The sequence below is a fragment of the Psammomys obesus genome, unplaced genomic scaffold (assembly GCF_907164565.1).
Source record: "Psammomys obesus unplaced genomic scaffold, mPsaObe1.curated_primary_1811, whole genome shotgun sequence".
In the NCBI taxonomy this organism is placed as follows: domain Eukaryota; kingdom Metazoa; phylum Chordata; class Mammalia; order Rodentia; family Muridae; genus Psammomys; species Psammomys obesus.
The window spans coordinates 2,712,312-2,736,706 of NW_026585691.1; the positions used below are offsets into that span (position 1 = coordinate 2,712,312).

At 51.3% G+C, this 24,395-nt stretch overlaps 1 protein-coding gene across 1 annotated transcript in view; it reads left to right on the forward strand.

The window, feature by feature from the left end:
* Window positions 1–53: 53 nt before the first annotated feature.
* Window positions 54–24,395, forward strand: part of Igdcc3 (immunoglobulin superfamily DCC subclass member 3) — a 44,244-nt gene continuing 19,902 nt past the window's right edge. The window contains exons 1-2 of the mRNA XM_055596997.1: window positions 54–171; window positions 2,698–3,003. Coding sequence (XP_055452972.1) covers window positions 54–171; window positions 2,698–3,003 — 424 coding nt within the window. The remainder of the gene's footprint in view (window positions 172–2,697; window positions 3,004–24,395) is intronic.

A 24,395-nucleotide genomic window follows, 5' to 3' on the forward strand; every position in this document is an offset into this window, starting at 1 on the left:
CGCCCCCGCCCGGGCATCGCCGCGCGTCTCCGAGCCCCGCGGACCGGAGCCCCATGGCTGCGCCTCGCTCCGCGCCCCCGCGCCGCCCGCCCGCTCCGCGCCGGCCGCTGCCGCTGCCGCTGCCGCTGCTGCTGCTGCTGCTGCTGCTGCCGCTGCCCGCGCCAAGCCGGGGTGAGCCGGGGCTCGGGAGTCGGAGGGAAGGCGCGGACCTGCGCCCGGGCGCGCGCGGGAGGGACCCGGCGGGACGGCGCGCTGGGGCGCGGGCAGAGCCGCTCCGTCGGGGCTGCCTGGGCTGTGAGGGACCGGGGCGGGCAGCACCCCGGGAGGGCCGGGGCTCGGGCAGGACCCCGACTCCGGAGCGCCGCAAAGCGGGAGCCGGGGAGGCAGGCTGGCCTTGGGCGCCGCAGGAAACAAGCCCGAGGAGAAAGAGCCGACGAGTCCCAACCCAGGAGGGCGAGCCCGGTGCGCAGAGCCCGCTAGGGGTCCCGAGGAACCCGGGCCCGAGATGGGGCGCGTGGGCCGAGAGGGCATCCCCCGGGGCTTAGAGCTGGGACTGAGTTCCGGGGTATCCGGGGGTGTGTGAGGAGGAGGAAGGAGGGATTCCCGGGGGCGGAGAGGAGCCGGGAGAGCCGGGCGGAGGTGCCGCCAGGGCTCCGCCGAGCCGCCAGGGCGCCGCCCTTCCCCGGGGGAGCTCTCCGGGAGGGTCTGCCCTGGGCTCGCCGGGCACCGGCCGCTTCCGCCGAGGCTGCAAAAGATTCACCTCACCCAAGGAGGGCGTGAATCGAGGCCCTCCTCCCCCTCAGGTCCTCCGCGGACACACGTTTGAACTCTTCTCTTCCCTTTCCATCCCTACCAAAAAGCCAAATATCGCCTCTGCACCCGGGGGAAACTTCATCTCCTGTGGCTGCCACGGGCTTGGACTGGGGGCAGAGGCGGCTCAGACAGACTGTGTGGAGGGTGCGAGGGATCTGAAAGTGTGAGCCTCAGACGTCGTAAACTAGAGCGGAGGCGGTGCGCGCCCCGACCAGGTCTCTCCCAGCGGGGAAGGGCCGGGGTCTGCGAGGGAGGAGCCGGGTCCGGGACCCTAGTTCCCTGGAAATGTGAGCAGGGGGCCGTGTGCCCGCCCTGTGAGACTAAGAGGGCTCGTTCCTCTTGGAGTGAAGTCAGAACTGCTGTGGTAAACTGCTTGCTGGAGAGACTTGCTGTCACCTCTGGGCTACGAGTCGCTGTTCCTTCTGCCCGGGCGACACCATCCCTCGTCCGCTCGCTCGTTTTTTATCCTGATGTTAACTGGGAGTGAAGATTCTAGGCGCGCGCGCGCACACGCACACACACGCGCGCGCGCGCGCTTCCTGATAAATTTAGGAAATGTAAATTGGTGTTTACTATTCCCCAACGCTCCTTATAACAAAGGCCAAAGGCCCAGCACCCAGAGTATGGGGAAAGGGACAGACCACGCGCAGCCTGTACCCTGAGTTCTGGGCCCATACCTGCTGCTCCTGACCAGGCATTGGTCCAAGACTCTTGATAGTTTTGCCAGCAAATGGAAACCTGATTTATTACTATCTCACTCCACTTTTTAGGGTCTTGTGTTTTGGTTTGTTTTCTCGAGACAGGGTTTCTTTGTGTAGCCCTGGTTGTCCTGGGATTCGCTCTGTAGACCAGGCTGGCCTGGGACTCAGAGAGCCACCTGCCTCTGTCTTCTCGAGTGCTGGGATTAAAGGCGTGCACCACCGCACAAGGCTTAATTCTTTTTTAAATTCACAGTGAGGCAGCATCTTTATCTCCCTTGTTTGTGAACAGCCAAAATGTCTCCTGGCTTAATTCTTGAGCCTCACACCTTCACCTCACCAGTGCTATCACAGGCAGCTATGTTGGGTTTCGGCGCTGGGGACTGGAACCAGGATTTTATGCATGCCACCTAACATCTCCAGGCAGACAGCTACATCCCGGCCCTCCACATTGCTTTAGCGATTTTTATTTTCCTCAGTGCCCTCTTGTTAATCATGTCAAACACGCCCACGACACAAGCCTCATTGCTTTTCCTTGATTTAAATAGCTGATGAGGAGAAGCTAGAATACACTCCTGAAAGCCTGTGAGGCTTCCGTGCCTGTGCAGCGTGACTACAAAAGTGGCAGCAGGGTGTTGGCATCAACCTTGCTTTTCATACTTTAGTTGTTGTTTTTAGTTCATTTTATTATGTGTGTGGGTGCATCTTGGTGCCTGGTTCCCATGGAGGCCAGTAGAGGGCAGCAGATCCGCAGCAACAGATGGTTGCTATGTCCCTATGTGGGTACTTGAAGTTGAACCTGAGTCCTCTGGAACAGCAGCCAGTGTTTTTAAGCACTGAGCCATCTCTCCAGCCCTCCAAGACTCAGATTTGCAGTGGCCGATTCTGTTGTCCCCGACAAGTCACCTAACATCTCCACGTTTCAGTTTATCTGTGAAAGAGGGAGTGACACAAATGGCATTCACTCCTCTGCAGTGGTTGGATTTGAGGAACATACTGACCAGGATGGCATTTGGTAGTAAATAGAAGTTCTGTGTCTAAGAGGGATCTCTATGAAGCTGACAGATACAGCTCAGGGATGTGGTACACAGAACCATGGAGCTTGAGATCTCTGTGTATGGAATTCTTCCTGGGTGTATGTACATTCCACGCTAACATCTCCTTTCCTCCAATTTCCCTGATTCAGGTCTGGGCCACCCTGCCGAACTGGCATTTGCTGTGGAGCCAAATGATGATATTGCAGTCCCTGGACAGCCCATGGTGCTGGGCTGCAGAGTGGAGGGTTCCCCTCCGGTGCAGGTCTCCTGGAGGAAGAACGGAGCAGAGCTGCCTGAGGGCGCCCGCTCCACCCTCATGGCCAACGGCTCCTTGCTGATCCACCACTTCCGGCTGCAGGAAGGAGGTGGCCCTTCAGATGAGGGTGACTATGAATGCGTCGCTCAGAACCGCTTTGGGCTGCTGGTCAGTCGGAAGGCTCGTATCCAGGCTGCAAGTAAGTAAGTTTCCTTTCCCCCTTTGTATAAAGCAGGCTGGTGGCCAGGGTCAGGCTACATCCTGAGGACAGGGCAGGAGGCCCAGTTTCGTGGAACTCGAAAGAGCCACCTTTTAGCGTGGGTCACTTGACAGGCGGCGCAGTGGTGACTTCGGATGGGGCACTTAGGTCATGTGCCCTTTTTACTGAGTGGGGTGTGAACTGATAAGAATGTAGCCAAAGACTCGCAGGCTGGGGGCGGGGCCTCCTCATGTCTTTGCTCAGCCTGGCAAGTTTTCATGGGTACGTCTCTCCACGAGCGTCCTGGTGCATTGAGTATAGTTCTGGTGTTTAAACGTAGAAAGATTTGCCTTCCTTAGATTTCCGAAGGGTCATTTTAATGACACAAAAAAAATGTTAATTTATAGGTTAACTTTGAAACATTTTGAGTAGGATAAGACTTCACTACGACAGTATTGGAGCCTCAAACCGGTCAACAATTTAAAAAAATAAAAACCAAAGACGACAACAACGCACAGTAGGTGGTGCTGGGGAAGCAGCCTGTTTGGCAAGTACTTGCTGCCCAGGCAGGAGGAGCTGACTTTGATCCCAGCACCCTGTGAAAAGCCTGCAATCTAGTAATGGGGAAAGGGAGACAGGATTCCTGAAGCTCACTATCCAGGCAGCCCAGCTGAAATGTCAAGCCTGAGGGGCCAATGAGAGACCACAGTGTTGTTGAGTGAGACACTTGCAGTTGGCCTTTGGCCTCTGAGTGCGTGCACGCATGCATCCCCCCCTCCCCCCGAGCATGCACACATATAACAGACAAACAAATAAATAAATAGATGTTAAAAAGAAAAGAAATTAGGGCTGGAGAGTTAAGCAGTTAAGAGCACTGGCTGCTCTTCCAGAGGTCCTGAGTTCGATTCCCAGCACCCACATGGTGGCTCACAACCATCTGTAATGGAATCTGTAATGGAATCTGATTCCCTCTTCTGGTGTGCATGAAAACAGAGTTCATATACATAAAATAAATAAATCTTTTTTTTTTTTTTAAGAAATTTATTGGAGGAAGAGGAAGAAAAAAGAAAGAAACTAGAAACAAGGAAAGAAGGAAGGAAGGAAGAAGGAGGAAAGAAAAGGAAGGACACTGTTCTTGAGAAATGTCAGGAGTTGAGACCAGAGAACAGTGCTCTCCATCCTAAATCTCTGTACTTCAGGGAGGCAGCTGTCCTTTAAAAGGCCGCTTTGGCTTTGGTAATAATGCTAGGCAGCATTTATTTAGCACCTGCTGCATGCTGGGCTTTATGTGACTTATTTCACTGAATCTTCACAATGACTGAGGAGACACTAACATTCTCCTTTTAGAGATGGGCTGGGGGAGGGTGGGCTTCAGTGCTAACATTGTCTCTCGGAGGCGGGAAAGCCAGACTGCAACCTGGGCATCCTGAACGCCATACCCTCCCGCTTAACTCTTGTGACACCTCTTTCCTGAGAAAACTGGCAACTTTGAACAGGCTGGTGAGCAATGAATTGTTCCAGGCGGGAGCCTTTAGCTAGGCTGAGGATGCTCCCTTTGTTCTGAGGAAGGCCTATCCAGGCCCCCATGTGGAGCTTGCTAGGGAACATCCCTGGACTTGGAGATGGGAGTCTCTTCTAGCTCAGCCACCCTGGCCCTGGCCCTCTCCACCAGGCAAGGAAGCCTGTATAGCCTCTGAGCAGATGGCCAGGCATATTGGTGGAGGGTGGGAAACAGGAAGACCTGGAGTTTGGGGGTGGGCGGAATGAGACTTCCCAGGAAAATGCTGCCTACCGCACCCTGCCCTGTTTTATTCCATTCTTTATTTGTTTGTTTGTTTGTTTTTGTGAGTACAGTAAACTTTATTGATGGTATTCCAGAAAGTATGGCTCCCTAAGCCCCCTTCCTCTTCCGTGGGTCTAGAATGGAAACTTAGAAAAGATGCTCAGTTTTGAGGGGCTGAGTTGGGATGGGGACTCCGAAGCAGCCAAGGGCCTCTCTCTCTCTGTTTTTGCAGGGATGTGCAGTCCAAGGCTTCTTATTTCTTGGAGGTCATAGGTAGCTATGAGGTTTTCCACTCTGTTGCTGTAGCCGTATTCATATCATACCAGGACATGAGCTTCACAAAGTTGTCATTGAGAACAATGCCAGCCCCAACATCAAAGGTGAAAGAGTGGGTGGCATGGTTAAAGATTTAGCGGACAACCTGGCCCTCAGTGTAGGTCAAGATGCCCTTTTGTGGGCCCTCGGATGCCTGCTTCATCACCTTCTTGATGTCACTATACTTGGCAGCTTTCTCCGTGGGGCATGTCAGAGCCATGACAGACACACTGGGGGTAGAACATGGAAGGCCATGTCATTCGTGGCCTTAGAATCACTCCAAAGGATGCTGGGAGGTAAAGCCTCAGAAGGAGAGAAAAGAGCTGTAAGAGGGGAAAAAAGGTAGATTTCTTCTTCTTCTTCTTCTTCTTCTTCTTCTTCTTCTTCTTCTTCTTCTTCTTCTTCTTCTTCTTCTTCTGCCTCTTCCTCTTCCTCTTCCTCTTTCTCTTCTTCCTCTTTTCATATTAGGAGTCAAACCCAGGGACTTGAACGTACTAGGTTAGCATTCTCTCTCAGCCCCATTGTATGTGTTGTATGTGTGTATATGCTCATGTATGTACACATATAAGGGGATGTGAATATATGTGTGGAGGACAGCAATTGATGTCAGGTGTCCTCCTTCATCACTATTGACCTACTTTTTAAAACAGTATCTCTCATCGAACTCAGAGATCACTGATTTAGCTAGACCAGCTGTCCAGCAAGCTCCAGAGATCCTGCTGTCTCCACCATAGCCCCGATCCATCTTTTTACATTGGTTCTGGAGATTTGAACTCAGGTCCTCACCAGTGTGCAGCAAGCATTTTACTGATTAAGCCAATTCCTCAGCTACTAAATGTGTTTTTCTATATGTGGTGATAAGTTTGAGATAATTTGGTTTGAACTGTGCATGGTAGTTCACAGGTTTCAAGCAGACCTCTGTGAGTTCAAGGCCAGCCTGGTTTATATAGTGAATCTAGCCTGGTCTATATATTGAGTTCCAGGACAGCCAGGGGTAAATAGAGAGAGCCTGTCTTAAAAAAAAAAAAAAAAAAGTTTGTTTCTTTAAATTCCAGGAATGTAAGGAATTGAGCTGTGGGTAGAGTTGGTCTTGTTAATAGCTAACAGAGTTGTCTCTGAGCGTCGGTCTGATACACTCTCCCCTTCCCTCTAAGTCTGTGCCCTGTAGGGACTTGCTTTGGCCCTAAGCAACTGTAAGTGATTCCATCGTTTTACCTCAGGCTGATTTGAAGGCTAATGTCCCTGGAAAGATTCAAAGCCGATATCAGCCTGTTTCCTCCTTGGGTAGTCATCTCCTGGCCTTGCCTCCTGCCACTGCAGATGTTGTAGGAAAGGGGAAGATGGCTGAGGAAAAGGAGTGATAGCCTCCAGGCACCTGCCTCTCTGTGTGCTCCATGGAGGCTGGCTGGGTAAAAGGGACATGCTCGGCACTGCTCGCAGGCAGGTCTGCTGGGGCATCCAAGCTCTAGGCCAGAGGGCACTCGCCCACTCCAGTTGTTCCTTGAACCACCTTCTGCCCGAAGGTGGGCTGTGCCGAAGGCTGATTTAGCCTTGGGACTGCAGTCTGGGATCAGCAGCTCCGGGTTCTAAGCTCTCAAGTTCATGATCTCAAGATTCTAACTCAGACTCGATGGTGTGGAGTTCCTGTTCGCTTGGCCGAGCCTCCTGGACCGTGATGCATACATATATATCATCTTACCTTGAAGGAGAATCACAGGATCCAATGCATCCTAAGCTCTGCCTGACAAACAGGAGCGGCTCAGTAAGAAAAAATGTCAACAAAAACGCCGTGTTTGTTTAAAGTGAGCTTCAGAGGCAAAACCTTTAAATGTAATCTTGGCTGCTGCAGAGGTCATCTCTGGACAGAACTAACTGCCTGACTCCACTCCCAGCCTGGGCTTTCTCACCTGTTGGCATTCACCGCAGCGTTCGGAGAAGGCTCTAGGGAAATCTACCAGGCCATGAGACTGTAGGCTTTTCTGTCCTAGTGCTTCCCCGACCTAACCACCACAGAAACCCTGTGCTAAAACCCTGGGTGGTCCCATGCATTGGCTCCCTCTTGCTGAGTGAGATTTTTGTGCCTGATTTACTTCAAAAAAGGATGATGGGCTTAGGAGTAGAGAGATGGCTCTGTGATTAAGGGCACCTGTTGCTCTTCCAAAGAACCCAGGTTCAATTCCCAGCAACCATTTGTAACTCTAGTCCCAGAGAACTGAATGCTTTCTTTTGGCTTCCTTGGGCATGGCTGTGGTACATAGACATACATGCAGGCAACACATCCATACATATACCATAAAAGATTTAAAAGGCAGGAGTGGGTTAGTCTTAAGAGGTAGAGATAAGTATGGGATTCACTCCTAGCCCTCTGCCCTCCAGCAGATGCTCTCCATCCTGCCTCTTCATTCTTGGTCCCCATCTCCTGGGGGCACAGAAGAGAAACACCCTGTGATCAAGTGCAGGATTTCCCAGATTGAACCCATCTTGACCACCCCGAAAGGCTGGGGGCAGATCCGGATAAGACAGGACTTTGAAACTAAACATCTGGATGAGGTCCAGGCTTGCTGCATCTAACGAGAGCCTGGTAGTGTCAACACTGCTGACCCACAACATAAACTCTAGTTTGGGAAACTGCAGGTGGCCTAGTGAAGTCCATAGAACAAGGGTTCCAGGAGCAGAGGCTGAGCTTGAACCAGCTCTGCCACTCACTGCTCAGAGGTCCTGAGCAAGTGTTCCTAGCCCTCCTGAGCCACTGTAGCCCCATTTGGACAAAGGCTGTAGTCTCTGCCGTCAGCATATCCGGGCTTTGAAAACAGTCTTTGCCTTTGCGGTAGTGGAGTAAAGGGCTTGGAGCCTAGGAAAAGCATAATGAGCATCCTGGGTAAGAGTTGGTGGTATCTGCTAATGTCAAATGAACACTCGTTCAAGCCGGGCTGGGCAGGCCTAATAGTGAGCTCTGGTGTGGGCTGGTGCAGCAAGCAGACCTGGGCTCGGTGGTTTGGGGCCTTGACCCCCACTACCAGCTGGCTTTGGGACCTTAGCAAGTCACTTAAGCTCTTGAAGCCCCAGATTCCCTGAGGAAAATGTGCATGAGGAGCCCAGGACGGCCCGTGCTCTTGCCAACGATAAGGAACTAACAATGGAAACTATTCCTACTCGGAGATGTGACTCCGGTCTTGGCTGTGGTGTGATTCCTAGAGGGACCCAGGGTTCAGACTCAGGAACATCTAAGAGCTGAATCATTCTCAGCATGCGTGAGGGAGAGCAGGAGGGTCAGCTCTGTAGATCTGGAACTAGGTGGTTGGGGCCAAGAAAAGTATGGGCAGCAGCTGCTGGAGGCTACACTTTGTGGGAGATGCGGAGTATTTACAACACCCTGAGTAAAGCGATGGGTGATGTGGGTCCTGGCACTGGGGCTGGCAAGTGTGAAGGCCTTTGTCGCCTGGTAATTGATTGCCCAGGCTCAGGGTGTGGAACTACGGCTTTCCTAGTCTCCTTGAAGAGCAACCCAGCTGAGGGAACACTGGGGAATGGCCCTCTCTGCTTTTTAAATGCATACCTGTTTACCGTCAGGACAGGAAGCAGGCCCTACAGCTGAAGTGTCAACTGGTGGGTGAGTGTTCTCATGTAGACATACTTCTTGCTGGGAGTTCACCTCAATCATGATGTGACAAATGGGTGAGGGTGAGCCCCTCTTACCTGCCAGTCATCCCTCACAAGTGTCCTGTGTGTGTGTGTGTGTGTGTGTGTGTGTGTGTGTGTGTGTGTGTTCAGGTGTGTGCATGTGAATACAGAAGTCAAAGGACCATTGGATGGCATTCTGTAGGTGCCGTCACCTTGGGTTTTTTTGTTTTGTTTTTAAGACAGAGTCTCGCTGGGTGTCCTTGACTGCTCTGGAACTCACTGTGTGAAACACACTGGCCTCGCACTGATTGAGATCCAGCTGCCTCCGCCTCAGTAGTGTTGGGATTAAAGGTGTGGCTCACCACAGCCAGCCCACTTAGTTCTATTAAGACAGGGCCTCTCACCGGCCTGGAGCTCTCAAAGTAGGGTAGGCTGGGTGGCCGGAGAGCTCCAGGGATCTGCCTGTGTCCACCTCGCCCGCACTAGGATAGATCTCTCTCTCTCTCTCTCTCTCTCTCTCTCTCTCTCTTTCTCTCTCTCTCTCTCTCAGCACTTTCTGGGGATTGAATTTAGGACTGAACTCACACTTACAAGGCAAGCACTTACTGACGAGGCTGTCTCCCAAGCCCACATGGAGACCAATATTTGGCACTCTTGAGCTTCGAGGAAGCCAGGTGTGGTGGCTTAAACAAATCAAGTTTAAGACAGCCGAGGCTACACAAAGAAACCCTGTCTCAAAAAACCAAACCAAACCAGACCAAAAAATTACAGAGAAGCTTTGAGGGAATATAAGAAGAAGAGAAAGAGAGTAAAAAGGCCTTCTTGGGACCCCAGGAGTCCTGGGCGTGTGAACAAGTCACAGAGCATGTAGCCCAAGCCTACCTCTGCTGTAAGGGTCTCAGGACAGACTTGCCTTTGCTGTGACTTTCCCCTGATCGTTTTTGCCTTTCTCCCCCTACCCAGTTCCTCTCCAGTCCTTTAACTTACTGTCATTTTTATTTTTTTCAAGACAGGGTTTCTCTGTGTAGCCTTGGCTGCCCTGGAACTCACTCTGTAGACCAGGCTGGCCTCAAACTCACCGAGATCCACCTGCCTCTGTCTCCCGAGTGCTGGGATGACAGGCGTGCACCACCACAGCCTGGGCTAACGTACAGTCATTTCTTCCTCCTCTCCTGTGGTGGGAACAAGTGTGGTCTGTGGCATTCAGGCCAGAGCCCTACCTGTTGGTGACCGCTGCTTACATTAAGTAACTGCTTTATAGCTACACACTCCATCTGTCTCTTCAGCTCCTGGGGGGCTTCTCATTTTTTGTATTTCTCACATGCCCTGCCTGAAAAGCTTGGTAAAAACTAAATGAACATGTGGCCTTCTGGGTCCAAAATGTACGTTTTCGAATGGGTCTGCAAGTACAGCGTGTTCACACAGAACAGGAAAATGGGTACCCACTCTTCTCTAGAACTGAAGACTCACACACAATTGCCTGATTCTTGTCTGTGTAGGGTCTTGATCTCCTGCCTTGGATCTTTCTCTCTGGCCAGATGGGTCTTGTAGCCACAGGGTCTTTGGCCTGATGGGAGGGAGGCCTCCAGCTCCATGTAGGGCTCGGGGCTGCCCCTCACCCCTCCAGCAGGACTGGAGTGTGGAAGTTGAGTGCTTCTGGTTCCCACACCTTGGCTCCACTGTCGCAGGCAGCCAGCTGGCCCCTTAAACACAATGTGCAAATCTTCTCTGTTCCTGTCCCTGCATTGTCAGTGGCCAGGCGCCTGGGCTGGGAATGTGGGCCCTTGAATAGGAGAGGCATTTGCAGCCTGCAAATGAAACAGGCCCCCAGCCCCCCCTTAGCCCTCTGCCCCCTTCCCACCCCTAGGGAGAAAGGACTTTTTCACTCCTGGCCTACTTGTATTGCCTTTCTCTCTCTTCTCCAGAGCCCCTGCAGGCTGGTGTGTGTGTGTGTGTGTGTGTGTGTGTGTGTGTGTGTGTGTGTGTGCGCGCTCGCACATGTGTCTTGGAGAGAGACTTTTGCACAGTATCTTAAAGGTTATTTTACACTCTCTTAATAAAAGTGGAATGGAACAGAAGGCAAAGCAGACAGTTTCCTTCTGTCTTTGTTTAAACTGGAGTGAGTAATTCCATCAAAAATGTCTGCCCTGTGTGCAGCTAACCTATGACCCTAAATTTCTCTGGCTGTAGCCTTGTGTGTATGAGAGAGAGAGAGAAAGAAAGGTGCTTGGGCTAGGTTCATCTCTCTTCAAAGGGCTCCCCTGTGGGATTCTCCCCACCCACGTGTGAGCGGCATAGCCCAGCTGTAGAGCTGGTGTAGGCCTTGTAAATGGTTGATAGTTTCCCGTCCTAAAGGACTGAGCTGAGAAGGAAGCAGCTGAAACATGGACTATTGCTTGGAGGGCAAGGCCTTAGACTGTAAGCCAGTGGGCATGGCCGTAACTCCCAATCATCTAGCTCCTAGTTTTCACTCATTAGGTGGTTCCCCAAATCTGTCTGCCATCCCAAGTGAGCCTACAGACGCGTGTTAACTCACCCCACCTCTCGTTCATTTGTGAGCTTGCTGCCCTGGCCTAAGAGTTGCTAACCTCCTCCCCATATTTGCTAATCTCAAAGGAAAGGGAATGGCTGTACATTTCCCAAGGAGGGGCTCTGGTCGCCTGAAGTCCAATGTCAGGAAGTGGGAAAGGCCTGAAGAGGGGCTAGAGGGCCAGGTGGATCGAGCCTAGGCACAGGCTGGCCTGGTTCAGGCAGAGAAGGGAGACGTGTGCCTCACCACCTCCCGCCGTCACTTCCATCTTTTTTTAAACCAAAGTACAAATTTATTTCAGAAAATTAATCATAACACTGAATCTTACATCACTTCCATCTTGGTGCTCAGAGCACACTACTCACCCCTGCCTTCCGCTGAGGCAACTTTTTGACGTGTTTGCCTTTTAATATCCCCCGGGACCAGTCTCTCCTTCTCTGTTTTCCCTACCTTCTCCTCAGCCCTTCTTTCCCCCTTTACTGACCTGCCATTTTTCTTACCTTCCACCACAGTGATTTCTCTAAACTGTGTTCCAGGGAACCCTCCGCTATGGAACAGATGGCCTCTGCAGGGAGCCAAAGAGGACCCCAAAAGAAGGGCTCCATAGGCTCCCCCACAAGTAAGGGCTTCCCCAGAGGCCAGTCTTCACTGGGAGGAATTTGAGAGACTGGCTGCCTCCTAGCTGGACACTGACCCTGACTGTGAGATGGGGCAGCCTTAGGCTGCTCTCTGGAATGCTGGTGTTGGGTTGCAAAGAGATGCTCGCAATTGATAATGGGCAGAAACTGGACTTTCTGGTCTGGCTGCTGCCCCCAAGGCCACTGGAATGTGAGGGAGTGGAGACTGTCAGGAGGCCCTGGGGACTCAGGGTGGGCAGATGGAGACCAGACCACCTAAACGAAGAGGAGGGGCTGGTGAGGGGCAGACCACCATCGGAGAGAAGCAAGTCCTAGCTCTTTCACAGGACAGCATGCTTCGGAAAAGGAGCCTAAAATGCTCAGTCCACTGGGACCTGAGTAGCCTTCCTAGTTTCTAGAAACCAGAAGAAACTGGAGAGTGAATCTAGCTCCGTTTTGCACTTTTTTTTTTCTTTTGTACAGAGTCTTTCTATGTAGCCCAGGCTGACCTTGAACTCATGGCAGTCTTACTTGTCTTCTTAGTGCTAGGATTACAAGCATGCACTACCACTCTTGGTTTATAGACTTAAAACCCAGGCTTCAGGATTGGAAAGATAGGAGCATTTGCTGCCCTTGCAGAGGACCCGGGTTCGGTTCCCAGCACCCACATCCAGCCACTCACACCGTCTGTACTTCTAGATCCAGGGGATCCAGCTCTCTCTCTCCTCTGGCCACCGGCACACACAAGTCATACGCTCACACGGATGCATATTGCAGACCATTCAAAACAACACTTAAAAAACAAAAAACAGATTTCAAGGGCAAGACCTGCCCAAGGAGCCTCAGTCCTTCAGCCTGGGCAGCAAACTGTTCTTCCTTTGAGAAGCAGGACAGCCTAGACCTAGTTCCCCCAACTCCATTTCTCTTCTCCATTCTTCAGGCATTTGCCCAGCCACTTCCATGGCAGATGTTTAAGAAACCCTCTGGTTTGTCGTCTCTCCGAGTTCTGGCTCTCTCTAAGAACCTGACTGCTCCCTACTTCAGAACGAGGACGGGAGGCCCCTTGCACCCCTCCCCTGGGACACACCGGCATAAGTACATCTCTAGTTTGCTTTTGTCGTGGTTGCAGTTCTGATGAGGACCGCTTGACACCCAGGGCAGATCACGGAGGACTTCATGAGTTCCCAAAGCACACTGGATACAGGGGACTGGGCAGGCGTTGGCCCTCGTGAACCAGCTAATAATAATAATAATAATAATAATAATAATAATAATAATAATAATAATAATAATAAAATGGCCGGGGGCGGGGGGGAGGTTACTCTGTGATAAGCCCTCTCTGGGCTCATTTACTTAATTCCCACAAGAGTCCCATCAGTGACTATTTCTAGGGCTGTTTACAGATGAGGAAATGGGGGTCCGGGATGATTGATAATTTGTTCAAGGGTACCCTGGTAGTAGGGAAGCCGAGATTCAGAGCCAGTTCAGCCTGCTGCAGTGCCAGCTGGAACACCTCAGTACCCGAGCCACGTGGGGATGGGGAAGAGGAAACAGCTTAGAAGCCAGCCAAGGAGGGGGGGTGCCTCTTGCCCTACCCTGCGTTAACTGCTGCGAACTTCCCGGTAGGCTTGAACCCTGGTTTCCTTCCAGGAGGGGCGGAGTAGTGTGCACTAGGGGAGCAAGTTGGGAGGCTTGATGGGGCTGCAGGAGGCAGAGGTGGGAGTTGCCTCTTCCTGAGGAGGGAAGACAAATTTTCCCCCAGCCCCCAACAGGGTCCCTAGGCTCCCTTTCACTTTCTTGTTCCTCACGCATAATGATGCTGATTGCTTCGCATCTGTCATAATTACTCTTTGTTTGAAAATTCAGAACAAATCACAGGAGAGGAACTGGCTTGGTTTGTGATGGCTCCTTCTCCCCAGGGGTCCTGGCAGGAGGGGGAGGGGAAGGAGGGTGTCAGGGAAGAGCCATAATCAGCCTGGGAGGAAGCAGCTACTGGCTGCTGATTGTCCTTGTGCTGTCCCCTGGCCAAGGCAGGCTTGATGGCCTAATGCTTCCAGGAGTTACCCGAGTACCTCTGCCCAAGGTTATAGCCTCTCCCGGCCTGCTGTGCAGACCGGATGAGCAGCTCCTCCCACTAATCTAGAGAGAAGTCTGTGCTGGTCCCCCTGCCCTCTTGGCCACATTGAACAAACAGTGCAGCAGCTCAGTAGGAAAGGGTGAAAGGTAGCTAGCTCTCTGCCAGAAGGGTGCACCACAGAGATCCTTCTTAGTGAGGGGTAGCTGTGGCTGAGAGGCCCCCAAACAGATCAGGCATTGTGTCATTGGGTGAGACGTAAAAGCGGAGGACCGTGGCTTCCGAGACCCTCTTGGGACTCAGCTGACAGCCATGATGCTCAAGGCTCCAGTCTCCCCAAGCCACGTTACTTCTGGTTCTGCCCAGTGCTGAGCCTGAAGTCACATGACTTTGGAGTGTCAAAATTGCACTGGCCCAGCCCTTGAGCCTCTGTTGGTCACTTAGAGCCCTCCAAACCCCTGGCAGCCTACCGCCTCCCACCTCGGTAGTTTATTAGCCCCTTGATGAGAATGTATGTCTCCTTACATCCTTGGCTAAGGCTTTCCAGGACCCAGTGTCTCAGGGTCCCTACTGCTGTGGTCCGTTGCAGTCATTTTGAACAGTGACATCTTGGTTAACTCTGAAAGCTTGACCTCCACTCAGTCTGGGAATCTGGAACTGTAGGGAAACGTGAAAGAGAGATAAGGCCTTGGGCTCCCAGGTCTGTTCTTCCCATTGGCCTTGGCCAACGATTTCTGACCAAGAGCCTGGGCTAGACAATCTGTTTGCAGTTTGCAGTTGGGAGGGAAGAAGCAGAAGGTTTCGAGGGCTACGTGGTAGCAGACTTGAGTGTGGGGGAGCACGTCACCCTGACAGTGCTGCTGCCCACAGAATGAAGGGTGCTGCCCTGCAGGCTCACTCTGCTGCCGCCCCCCCCCCCAGCCTCCTGCGTAGTCTATTTTTCATACCACTAGAAACTGAGAACCTTGTCTCAAGTCCTAAAGGTAGGGCTGTGACAGAAGATAGCAAGGGACCAGATGCTTTTTCCCATGTGCTGATTGGTCAAATGGGATTTGGGTTTTAATTTCAGAGCCAGAGTTGAATAGGTCCTTAGAGAATTGGAACCCAGCGATAAACAACAACTCCTGAATCTTTTTCTGCCATCTTCAAGTTTTGCTTATTTTCTCCTTTCATTTTGGGGAATGTTTATCATGTCTCTTACAGCCTAGCTTATATGGAATGCCACACTCTTTCGGCAATAGTTCTCTTCACCCTAATTTTCTTGAGATTCCTGATAATTATGTAACACTCCTCTAGCGCCCCAGAGAAGCCCTGTCTAATATAACATCACCTGCAGGTGGCATTAGGATATTCTGTTTCTGTTGCCTCAGATTACCAATAATGGCATTTTATAAAATTAGCTCAGCATTGTGCCTATTGGCTATTCCTATTCCCTCCTTTGTTTCTGACTTGGCTCCCCAAATCAATCATCTTCACATCAAACTGTGCCAAAATTGAGATCATAACCAGCAACCTGGTGTGAAGCTTCTGGGATAAAAATGATACTGCTTTTTATTTAATGTATTATTTTAATTTATTTTTATTAAGAGAGGGTTTCATGTATTCCAGGCTGGCCTTGAACTCCCTATGCAGACAATGATAACGATGAACTTCTGATCTCAGAGTGCTGGGATTATAGTCGTGTGCCGCCATGCCTGATTTACGTTGTGCCGGGGATCAAACCCAGGACTTCCCACATGCTGGCAAGCAGTCTACAGCTGCCTCAGCCCTATATTTTTACTTTTGAACCAACTCCAAGTGCTAAATTACAAGCATGTACCGCCAAGCACAGCATTGGACTGCTTTTTATCGCATCATTCAGAGGAGGACCCAGTGGGTTGTTTGGAGGCTTAAGAAGGCTCAGTCCTGCTGGGACAGGTGTGCATGGCTCAGCCTCCCTCTGGTCTGCAGAGACTTACAGGAAGGAGCCTTCCTTTCTGCAGCCTCTGTGCGTGGTCTGGAGTTGGTCCTGAGGATGGAACTAGGAGTCCAATGTGAGAAGATAGGAACCTTGCTTGCTGTGGTTTTGCTTGCCCTCTGGAGCTCCACAGCCAGGATGGGGTAGACAATGAAGCTGAGTTCATTTCCAAGGGCTCCAAGGGTGGCGTTCCCTAACCCAACCTCAGTGAGCTTCCCAGTCCCTACCCCCGGAGTCCACAGTGGATGTAGCTAGGTGCTCCTAGCTCAAACATGACCAAAGAGTTTTATCCATCTCTCTCCGCCTGTACCCTCAGGCCCGATTCTAGTCACTTACAGCCTTAGCGAGCACCCACCCCTATGGGACTATCTCCTAGGAGAGTGAGAGGCATTTCCAGGGTGCCGGGTACTGACCTCAATCTGAAAAGCGGTATCAGGCCAGACTCTATGCTGGAACACTCCCCTTTCCTCCAGTTCCTGGGTGCCTCTTTGGAAGGTCTGTGCATACACATGGCCACCTTCATGTCACCTGCAAACTTCACACACATAGCAGCACTGAAGCATTCTCATGGGTGGATGTTGCTGTGGTCAAGGGAAGGAAAACCCATGCCGACGTTAGCCTCGTCTTCTTCGCCTCAGAGCTCTTAACTGTGGAGTGTTGTGAAGTGAAATAAACAGGCTTCAGTTAAAAGTAAAGAGTCTAATGAGAGCTGGAGGTTCCTGATTTTGATTAGTGGACCAAATTGTAATATACTTGACGATTAAGCACTCAGCACTGTCACTGAAATCAAACCACAAAGTCACGCCTGCACAAGTACTTTCTGTTTGATTGAACACGGAAGTCTTATAAAATAAAGGTAGCAGTCTCGGGAGATGGTGATGTGATTGCCGCACAACCATGAGGACCCATATAAAGAGCCTGACACAGCAGTGCACTCCTATAGTCCTGGGACTGGGTAGGCAGAGACAGAACGACCCCTGGGGACTTCTGGGCAAGTATTCAGTTAGTCAAATTGGTGAGCCCTAGCTAAGCCAGGGAGCCTGTCGCAAAAATGGAGGTGGTTGGGTCTAGGGAGATGGCTCAGCTGTTAGGAACACTCTGCTCTTCCAGAGGACCTCAGTTCAGTTCCTAGCACCTACTTCCAGTGGCCAGGTTGCTCATAACTGCCTGTAACTCTGGTTCCAGGGGATCTGACACAGTCTTCTGGCCTCCAATGGCGTGTGTACCACACACAAATAAAAATCTAAAAAATAAAATAATTAAAAAATAAGTTGAAGCCCAGCACGGTGGTGCATGCCTGTAATCCCAGCATTCAGGGAGGCAGAGGCAGGCAGATCTCTGTGAGTTCAAGGACAGCCTAGTCTACAAAGTGAGTCCAGGACAGCCAGGGCTACAGAGAAAACCCCTGTCTGGGAAAAAAAATTTTTTTTGAAGAACGACTGAGAAAAACACCAGACATTCAGCCTCTAGCCTCCGCACGCATCTGCACACACAAGCACAGGTACATACATTTGTGCACACATACACACACAAAGCAAAGGCACTGACCTCTACCAAATTAAAAATGCTCTTTGATCCGCTACTAATGGCTGCTTCCTTGGATAAATCCTTTTTCTCTGTAGAAAAGCAAACACTAAACATCATTTCTTAGGGTCTTGTGGTTCTACAAAAAGGGCTCAAGAATGAGACCTGGGAGAAGAGGGAGGTGGAGGGGCGGGCCTGGGGTAGGGGCGGCTCCAGGCCTCCTGCCTCTACCCTGCACAGAGCAACTCTGCCTTTATCTCTTTGTTTTGCTCTGGTGTTCTCTAAATTGACTAACTAAGCAGATCTTTCAAACATAAGTAGCTCACAGCAGCAGGTGTTGTGAAGCCAAGCGGGCTTAAGAGGTCCCGCACAGCCCCAGGCAGAAGAAATAGGAGTCCATGACAAAGGTTTACTTAGTGTTATAAAGGAAAACATTGTGATCACATCTGGGGCTAGGACCAGGGTTCCGAAAAAGGTTGCTTCAGAACTGAGTAAGGAAAACAATGGGCCACACTTAAATTTTGAAAGCATGCTTTTCAGTCGTGGTCACAGCTAGTACTTGGTAATGTTAAACACATTCGCTTATAGCAAGGGGCTGCTTGGTGGCTGCTCATTCATCCCCTCCAGGGTTGCTCCATTCTCTTCTGAGACAGGGTCTCATACAGCCCAGGCTGGCCTGGAATTCACCCTGCAGCAGAGGATAACCCTGAACTGGTCCCCCTGCCTCCCGGGTGCCAGGATTATACAGTACTGGGGGCTGAACTCAGGACTTTGTGTGGGCATGGCACGCTGCTATCCAAGCTACATCCCTAGCCCTCTATTCTTTGATGCTATTTCTCAAAATAGATGGTTACTCCAATTAAGGAGTTGGCTGTGGCTGCCTGCAAAGGGCTTTCGATGTGGTAATGACACTGGCACTAGAGAGTCCTGTACACGTGGGGAGAATTCTTTGGTATGTGTTGAAAAGGCGATGCTCACTAAAACCAGGCATCGTGGCGCACACCTGTAACCCTGGGTGGAGGGAAGGCGCTTCCGATGTGGAGAGGTGTGCCGGGTGTTACCCAGAAGACCGTTGTCTTGCCTGGCAGTGATGAAGGAGAGGCAGCAGGACCGTCAGCTTGCTCATCTGTATCAGTTTCCTTTAGTTCTGAGTAGTCCCTTAGCCGGGCCTACTGTCCAGACAGATGATGAGCCGCTTCCGGCTCCCCTGGTTTCTGACGCGGAGTCTCTTTTCACCTGTCTGTGGCCGGAACCCAGTGTGGAACCCGCACTGGTACTGATCCTCCCACCAGCCTCTGGCAAGGCCTCAAAACTTCGGCTTCAGGGCTCCTGGTTCAAATCCTGCTTCCTGGCCTCCCAGACTTCACCCTACTCTTTTTTTCCTGTCGCTTCTAGGCTTTTCCGAGGCATTCTGCCCCTTTCCTTCTCATTCCCTAATCTCTCCCAGTGATTCTCTGAACTTTTCGGTTGCTTGCAGCTGGTGACCCACAGGTGGGTGCCGAGGCGGACCATTTTCCCCACTCTCCCGCCAAAGGTTTCACGAAACCTAATTAGGCCCTGGTGAACGCAGGCCTTTCCTGGCTTTCAGAGTCCAGCATGAAAGCCGGGCACCAGAGGAGGTGATTGCGAACGGAGTCAGGAGTCCTGCAGGAGGAGCAGGAGTGCTCTTATCTATCTCCGCTTTGGGGGACAGGAATTGCTGCCTCAGTTTCACCTTCCCGGAGCAGGGGCCAGGCCTTGCTGGGGAATTCCGACTGCTGGGCAGGGAGGGGGTGTCGGGAAATGGTGCTCCGCTCGCCCCAGCGACATCAAACCCTCGTTTGCCGTGCGAGGACAATGGCTGTCTTATTTTCTCCATTCGCCGCGCACAATGTCGGATTCTCTCATTCACCCGCGGTGGTGCGAGCGAGGTAATTAGCCAGCGCCATTCAGCGCGGACACTACTGCTATGCGGGGGGGACGGGGACGCCCGCGTCGGCCCGGATTAGCCGCGGGGCGGGGTGTGCAGCTGCGGCCACTTCAAAGGGGCCCGGCGGGCCGGGCGGGCTGTGGGAACCGCGGCTGCCTCCTGCGGGAGCGCCCGCCACTCGCGCCCGCTCGGCGCGCCCAGAGCGCGCACCGCGCGCCCGCGCTCCGGCTGCGGCGGTTCCGGGCCGCTCGGCCGCCGCCGCCGCTGCCGCTCCGCATCGCGCTCCCGCTTTCGTCGGGACCTCGAGTGCTTTTCTCCCTTTGAGTCCCGGGAGTCAAAGGGCAAAGGGGGGGGGGCGGAAGGAGGGAGGAGAGCTAGGGGGGATGGGGAGCTTGACACAAAGCAATGACCTCGGAGGAGAGGAGCAGATGGTCCCACTTACTCCTGCCGCTGAGCGAGCGAGGCTCTCAGGGCCCCCGGCTCGGGCCCTGACCTCGCCCGCCCGCCCCCGAATGCCTCCACCCGGGCCCCGCGGGGGCTGCGCTCTGGAGGCCCCCCCCCGCCGCCTGCTGCCCTCTGCGCCTCGCCTTGCCTAGGGCCTCCAGGAAGGGGGTGGGGGCTGGGCTGAGAATCTGCCCTTGTCGCTGTTCTCAAGAACCTGCACAGGGCCAGAGGTGCCCCAAAACCAGCTAAGTGTGTGAGCCGCCTCCTGGGGCTTTCGTGAAAACGGGTTCTTGTCCTCTTCATCCACCCCAGACCAAGGAACCTCTGACAGGGGGATACCACCATTTACATCGTTAGGTAGAACTCTGGGTTGTTCGAATCCACAACCAAGTTTAAGAGCCGCGCTCTCTCCACCGTCTTCATTTTAACCGAAGAAGCTTAGACTAAAGGAGAGGCAGCTGTGCAGAGGCGGGGACTTGGGCGGAAGACAAGCCGAGGAAGGCATGGGACTTAGCTTCGTTGGTAGAGGCCTGCTCAGCAAGCAGGGATCCCTGGGTTTGAGCCCTAGGACTTCGTAGCCCGACGCTTGGGAGGGGGAGGCGGAGGCGGAGGGATCAGAAGTTCATCATGTGGCAGGCCAGCCTGCCATGCAGGGGACCCCATAAGACGACAGGAACCGCTGGCCTCCTGGACCGTTCGGATCAGACTACAGTTCATGAGGGCTTAAGTGTTTACCTTGTGTCTGTTCTTGGTGCTAGAAGTAGGAAGGCAAGTTAGTCTGGCCTCCGTTCTTGGACTCATAGCCCACAGCTGAACAGGCAGAGACGTGTGGGCACCGGACGCTACATGGCAAGGGCTGAGTGGAAGCTGTGGGCAATGCTGTTTCTTTCGGGAGATGTGGAAGACGGAAATGTTTGCCGGGCCAAAAGAAGAGGACAAGCAATGAAATGTGAGTGAAAACATCCAAAGCATAGCCCGGAGCCCTGGCTGCACCTTTAACCCCAGCACTCAGGAGGCAGAGCCAGGTGGATGGATCTCTGTGAGGCCAGCCTGGTCTACACTGAGAGAACATGTCTTCTAAAACTGGAGGGTGTGTGTGTGTGCAGAGGACGTTTTGCTAGTGAGATGGCTCAGGGTTTAAGAACACTTGCTGTTCATGCAGAGGACCTGGGTTGGGTTCCCAGGTCCTTATAACCATCCTTAACTCCAGTTCCAGGGAAGCTGTCACTCTCTTCTGGCCTCAGGTCACATATATTCATTCAGGCAAAACATTCATGCACATAAAATAAATATGCACATAAAATGAATATTTTATTTTCCTAAATCAAAACAAAGCTGGGAAGCGGTGGTGAATGCCTTTAATTCCAGCACTTAGGAGGCAGAGATCCACCATATGTCTGTGAGTTCAAGGTCAGCCTGGTCTACAGAGTGAGTACCAGGACAGCCAGGATTATACAGAGAAACCCTGTCTAGAAAAACAAAACAGGGTCTGGAGTTCAATTCCCGGCAACCACATGGTGGCTCACAATCATCTATAATGAGATCTGGTGCCCTCTTCTGGTATGCAGGTGTACATGCAGGCAGAACACTGTATATATTAAAAATGAATAAATCTCTAAAAACAAAACAAAACAGGGGCTGGAGAGATGCCTCAGAGGTTAAGAGCACTGTTGCTCTCCTAGAGGTCCTGAGTTCAATTCCCAGCAACCACAAGGTGGCTCACAATCATCTTTATGTGATCTGATGCCCAATTCTGGCATGCAGGTGTATATGCAGATAGCATTCATATGCATAAGAGTAAATAAATAAATCTTTAAGAAATAATTTTAAGAAGACTGTTAAAAACAGAAGGGGTAAAAAAAAACAAAACAAAAATCAAAACAACTATGGCATATTCAGAAGAAAAACTTACCTCGTGTGGCTAGAGAATTGCTGTCTTTCGAGCATAGAAAGGTGAACGCCCTAATAATGAAGACCATGAATCTAAGCGGAGCCCCCTGATAAACCACAATGGGAAGATGCTAACCTGGCTTTAAGGATATCATGGCTTTGGGTCTCTTGGGAGGAGGCATGGAGGACTGAAAGGGAGAAGGGTAGAAGGGTCGCAAGTGATGAGACCTTAGCCAAGGCAGCAGGGTAACTCAGGACCAGTTAGCCATGGGAGAAGAAAGTGGGTCAGTGACTCCTTTGTATGTAACCTGGCCTACTGGCACATGATGAGGCTATTAATAAAACGTACGAGAAGTGAATCTCCATTTGAGCAGGTCCGATGATTCCTGTGACTTTGTGGAAAACTTTTGAAACCCTCTGCACATGGTTCCTAAGCTGTTAGGAGACCTTCCAACCTCTGTCCATACTATGGAAGAAACTCCATGGGCCTCCTGCCTCCTGAAAATAGACAAGGCTTGTTCTAGAGAGTCATTGGGATGGAGGGCCTACAGGTCTCCATCTGTTGGGGTTTGGTGTCAAGGCAGCAGATATTCTAGGAAGCAAGTGCACGCTTTGAGATATAATCCAGAAGTGTGCTTTCCTGGACAGGGAGAGGAAGACTGCCTAGTGCTGTTCAAGAATCTTTTTAAATTTTTAATTTGTGTGTGTGTGTGTGTGTGTGTGTGTGTGTGTGTGTGTGTGTATGAATGCAGGTGCTCATGGAGGTCAGAGGCATCAGCTCTCCCTTGAGCTGTAGTTACAGGTGATTGTGAGCTTCCCAAAGTGTGGAAGCTGGGAAATGAACTCAGGTCTGCAAGAAGAGTATGTGCTCTCAGCCACAAAGCCATCTCTCTAGCCTTTAAGAAAAACCAAACCCTACCGAACAAACAAACAAACAAACAAACCCAAGGTCTTGCATAACCTTGGGTTTATGGTCTCAACTTGATGTGCAGCCAAGAATGGCTTTGACCTTCTGGTCCTCCTGCCTCCTCTTCCCGAGTGCAAGGATTACGTGTATGTATATGTATGCGGTGCTGGGGACCGAACCCAGGCTTTTGCTAGGCAAGCCCTCTACTGACAGAGCTACACCCCAGCTGCGCTTTAGAACCCTAGAACCTTAGAACTTTAGAACCTTTCCTATTCCATTTTTAGGTCCAGATCTTAGGTAATATCTTTTCCTGTCCTTCTCCACTTCCATTTTACAGATGAGTAAAGCCAAGGTTGGAATTGCCTGTGACAGAGCTGCTCCTGATCCAGCATGCCTCTCTATTACTAAACCCTACTCCATCAATCCCTACAAATCCTAATATATGGCTCTGGAAATTTGTGGGAAGTGTCTGTTTTTGTTGAGTCGTCCTGGTGGTCATGTGAAAGCAATTTACTTAATAGCTCCAGCCTGGGCCCCTAACCAGATGCCCTTCCGGGAGGGGAGAGAGATCCGGCGTCCAGACCAGAACGGAAGTTAAGGATATGGTGGGACCGGGCAGGTTTACATAAGGAAGATTGGTGACCCTGACACTAGCAGAGACACAGAGTCTGCACAGAGAGGCTCTGCTGGAGCTGGGCAGAGATTCCTTCCTAAGTCCACTCCCACCGCCTGACCTGAGCCACACTTGGTGCCTTGAAGATTAAATCTGGGCAACACTTTGAACTCAACAGCTTTAATATCCCTGTTGCACAGAGGGGAAAAACAAAATCCTGAGAAGGACTTTGACTTTACCACGATTACATAACCAGTTGTTTAAAGAGTTGGGTCAAGCTGATGGCCTCCCCTTTACCCCATGAAAGATACTGACATTTCACTATGCTTTGCCCTCCCAGCCTGAGGAAAAAATGCTTCTCCATTTGTATTTATCCGGAGCCTTCCCTGCCTGGAAAGACCCTGTACTTACTTAGAGAAGAGTCATCTGGGACAAGCACATCTTGGCTATTTATTTACCTGTGTTAATAGAATTTAGGGGCCATTAGTATGGTGATAACACCACCTTATCATGGTGCTTTTCTGAATTAGTTACACTCTATAAAACCACCAAACCCTGGGGCAATTAAACTAAAGTGAACTTGCTGTGTGTGGCTTTCTCTAAAAGTGATCAGGAATGATGGCTGGAGGGCCTAAGATCCATGTGTTTTCCTGTGGGCATGTCAGTTATATTTGAGCTGCTTGTGAATGTGTGTTTTCTTCCTGAGGGACGCTGTGGGGCTGCGAAAGAGCTCTGGATTTGGAGTCAGCCCACCTTGAGTTCAAACATTAATTCCATTGGTTATCTGTGGGACCCTTAGCAAATTCCTAACTTCTCTGAGCCCTAGAAAAGCTGACAGTCCCTACCTCTCATGGTTATTATGGCAATGTGAGTAATATCTCACTGTTAGCTCCAAATGGCCTATTTTTTGTTTGTTTGTTTGTTTGTTTGTTTTCTTTTGTTTTTGGCTTTGCAAGACGGTTTCTCTGTGTGGCCCTGGCTTTCCTGGAACCTTGCTTTGTAGAGCAGGCTGGTCTCAAACTCAGAGATCCAACCTTCCTCTGCCTCCTCAGTGCTAGGATTAAAGGCATGTACCACCACAGCCCAGCTCAATGGACCTGTTTTTAGAGCCATATTTTAAAATCTTTTGTTTTATGTGTATGGGTGCTTTGCCTGAGGTAGGTGTGTGTGTGTGTGTGTGTGTGTGTGTGTGTGTGTGTGTGTGTGTG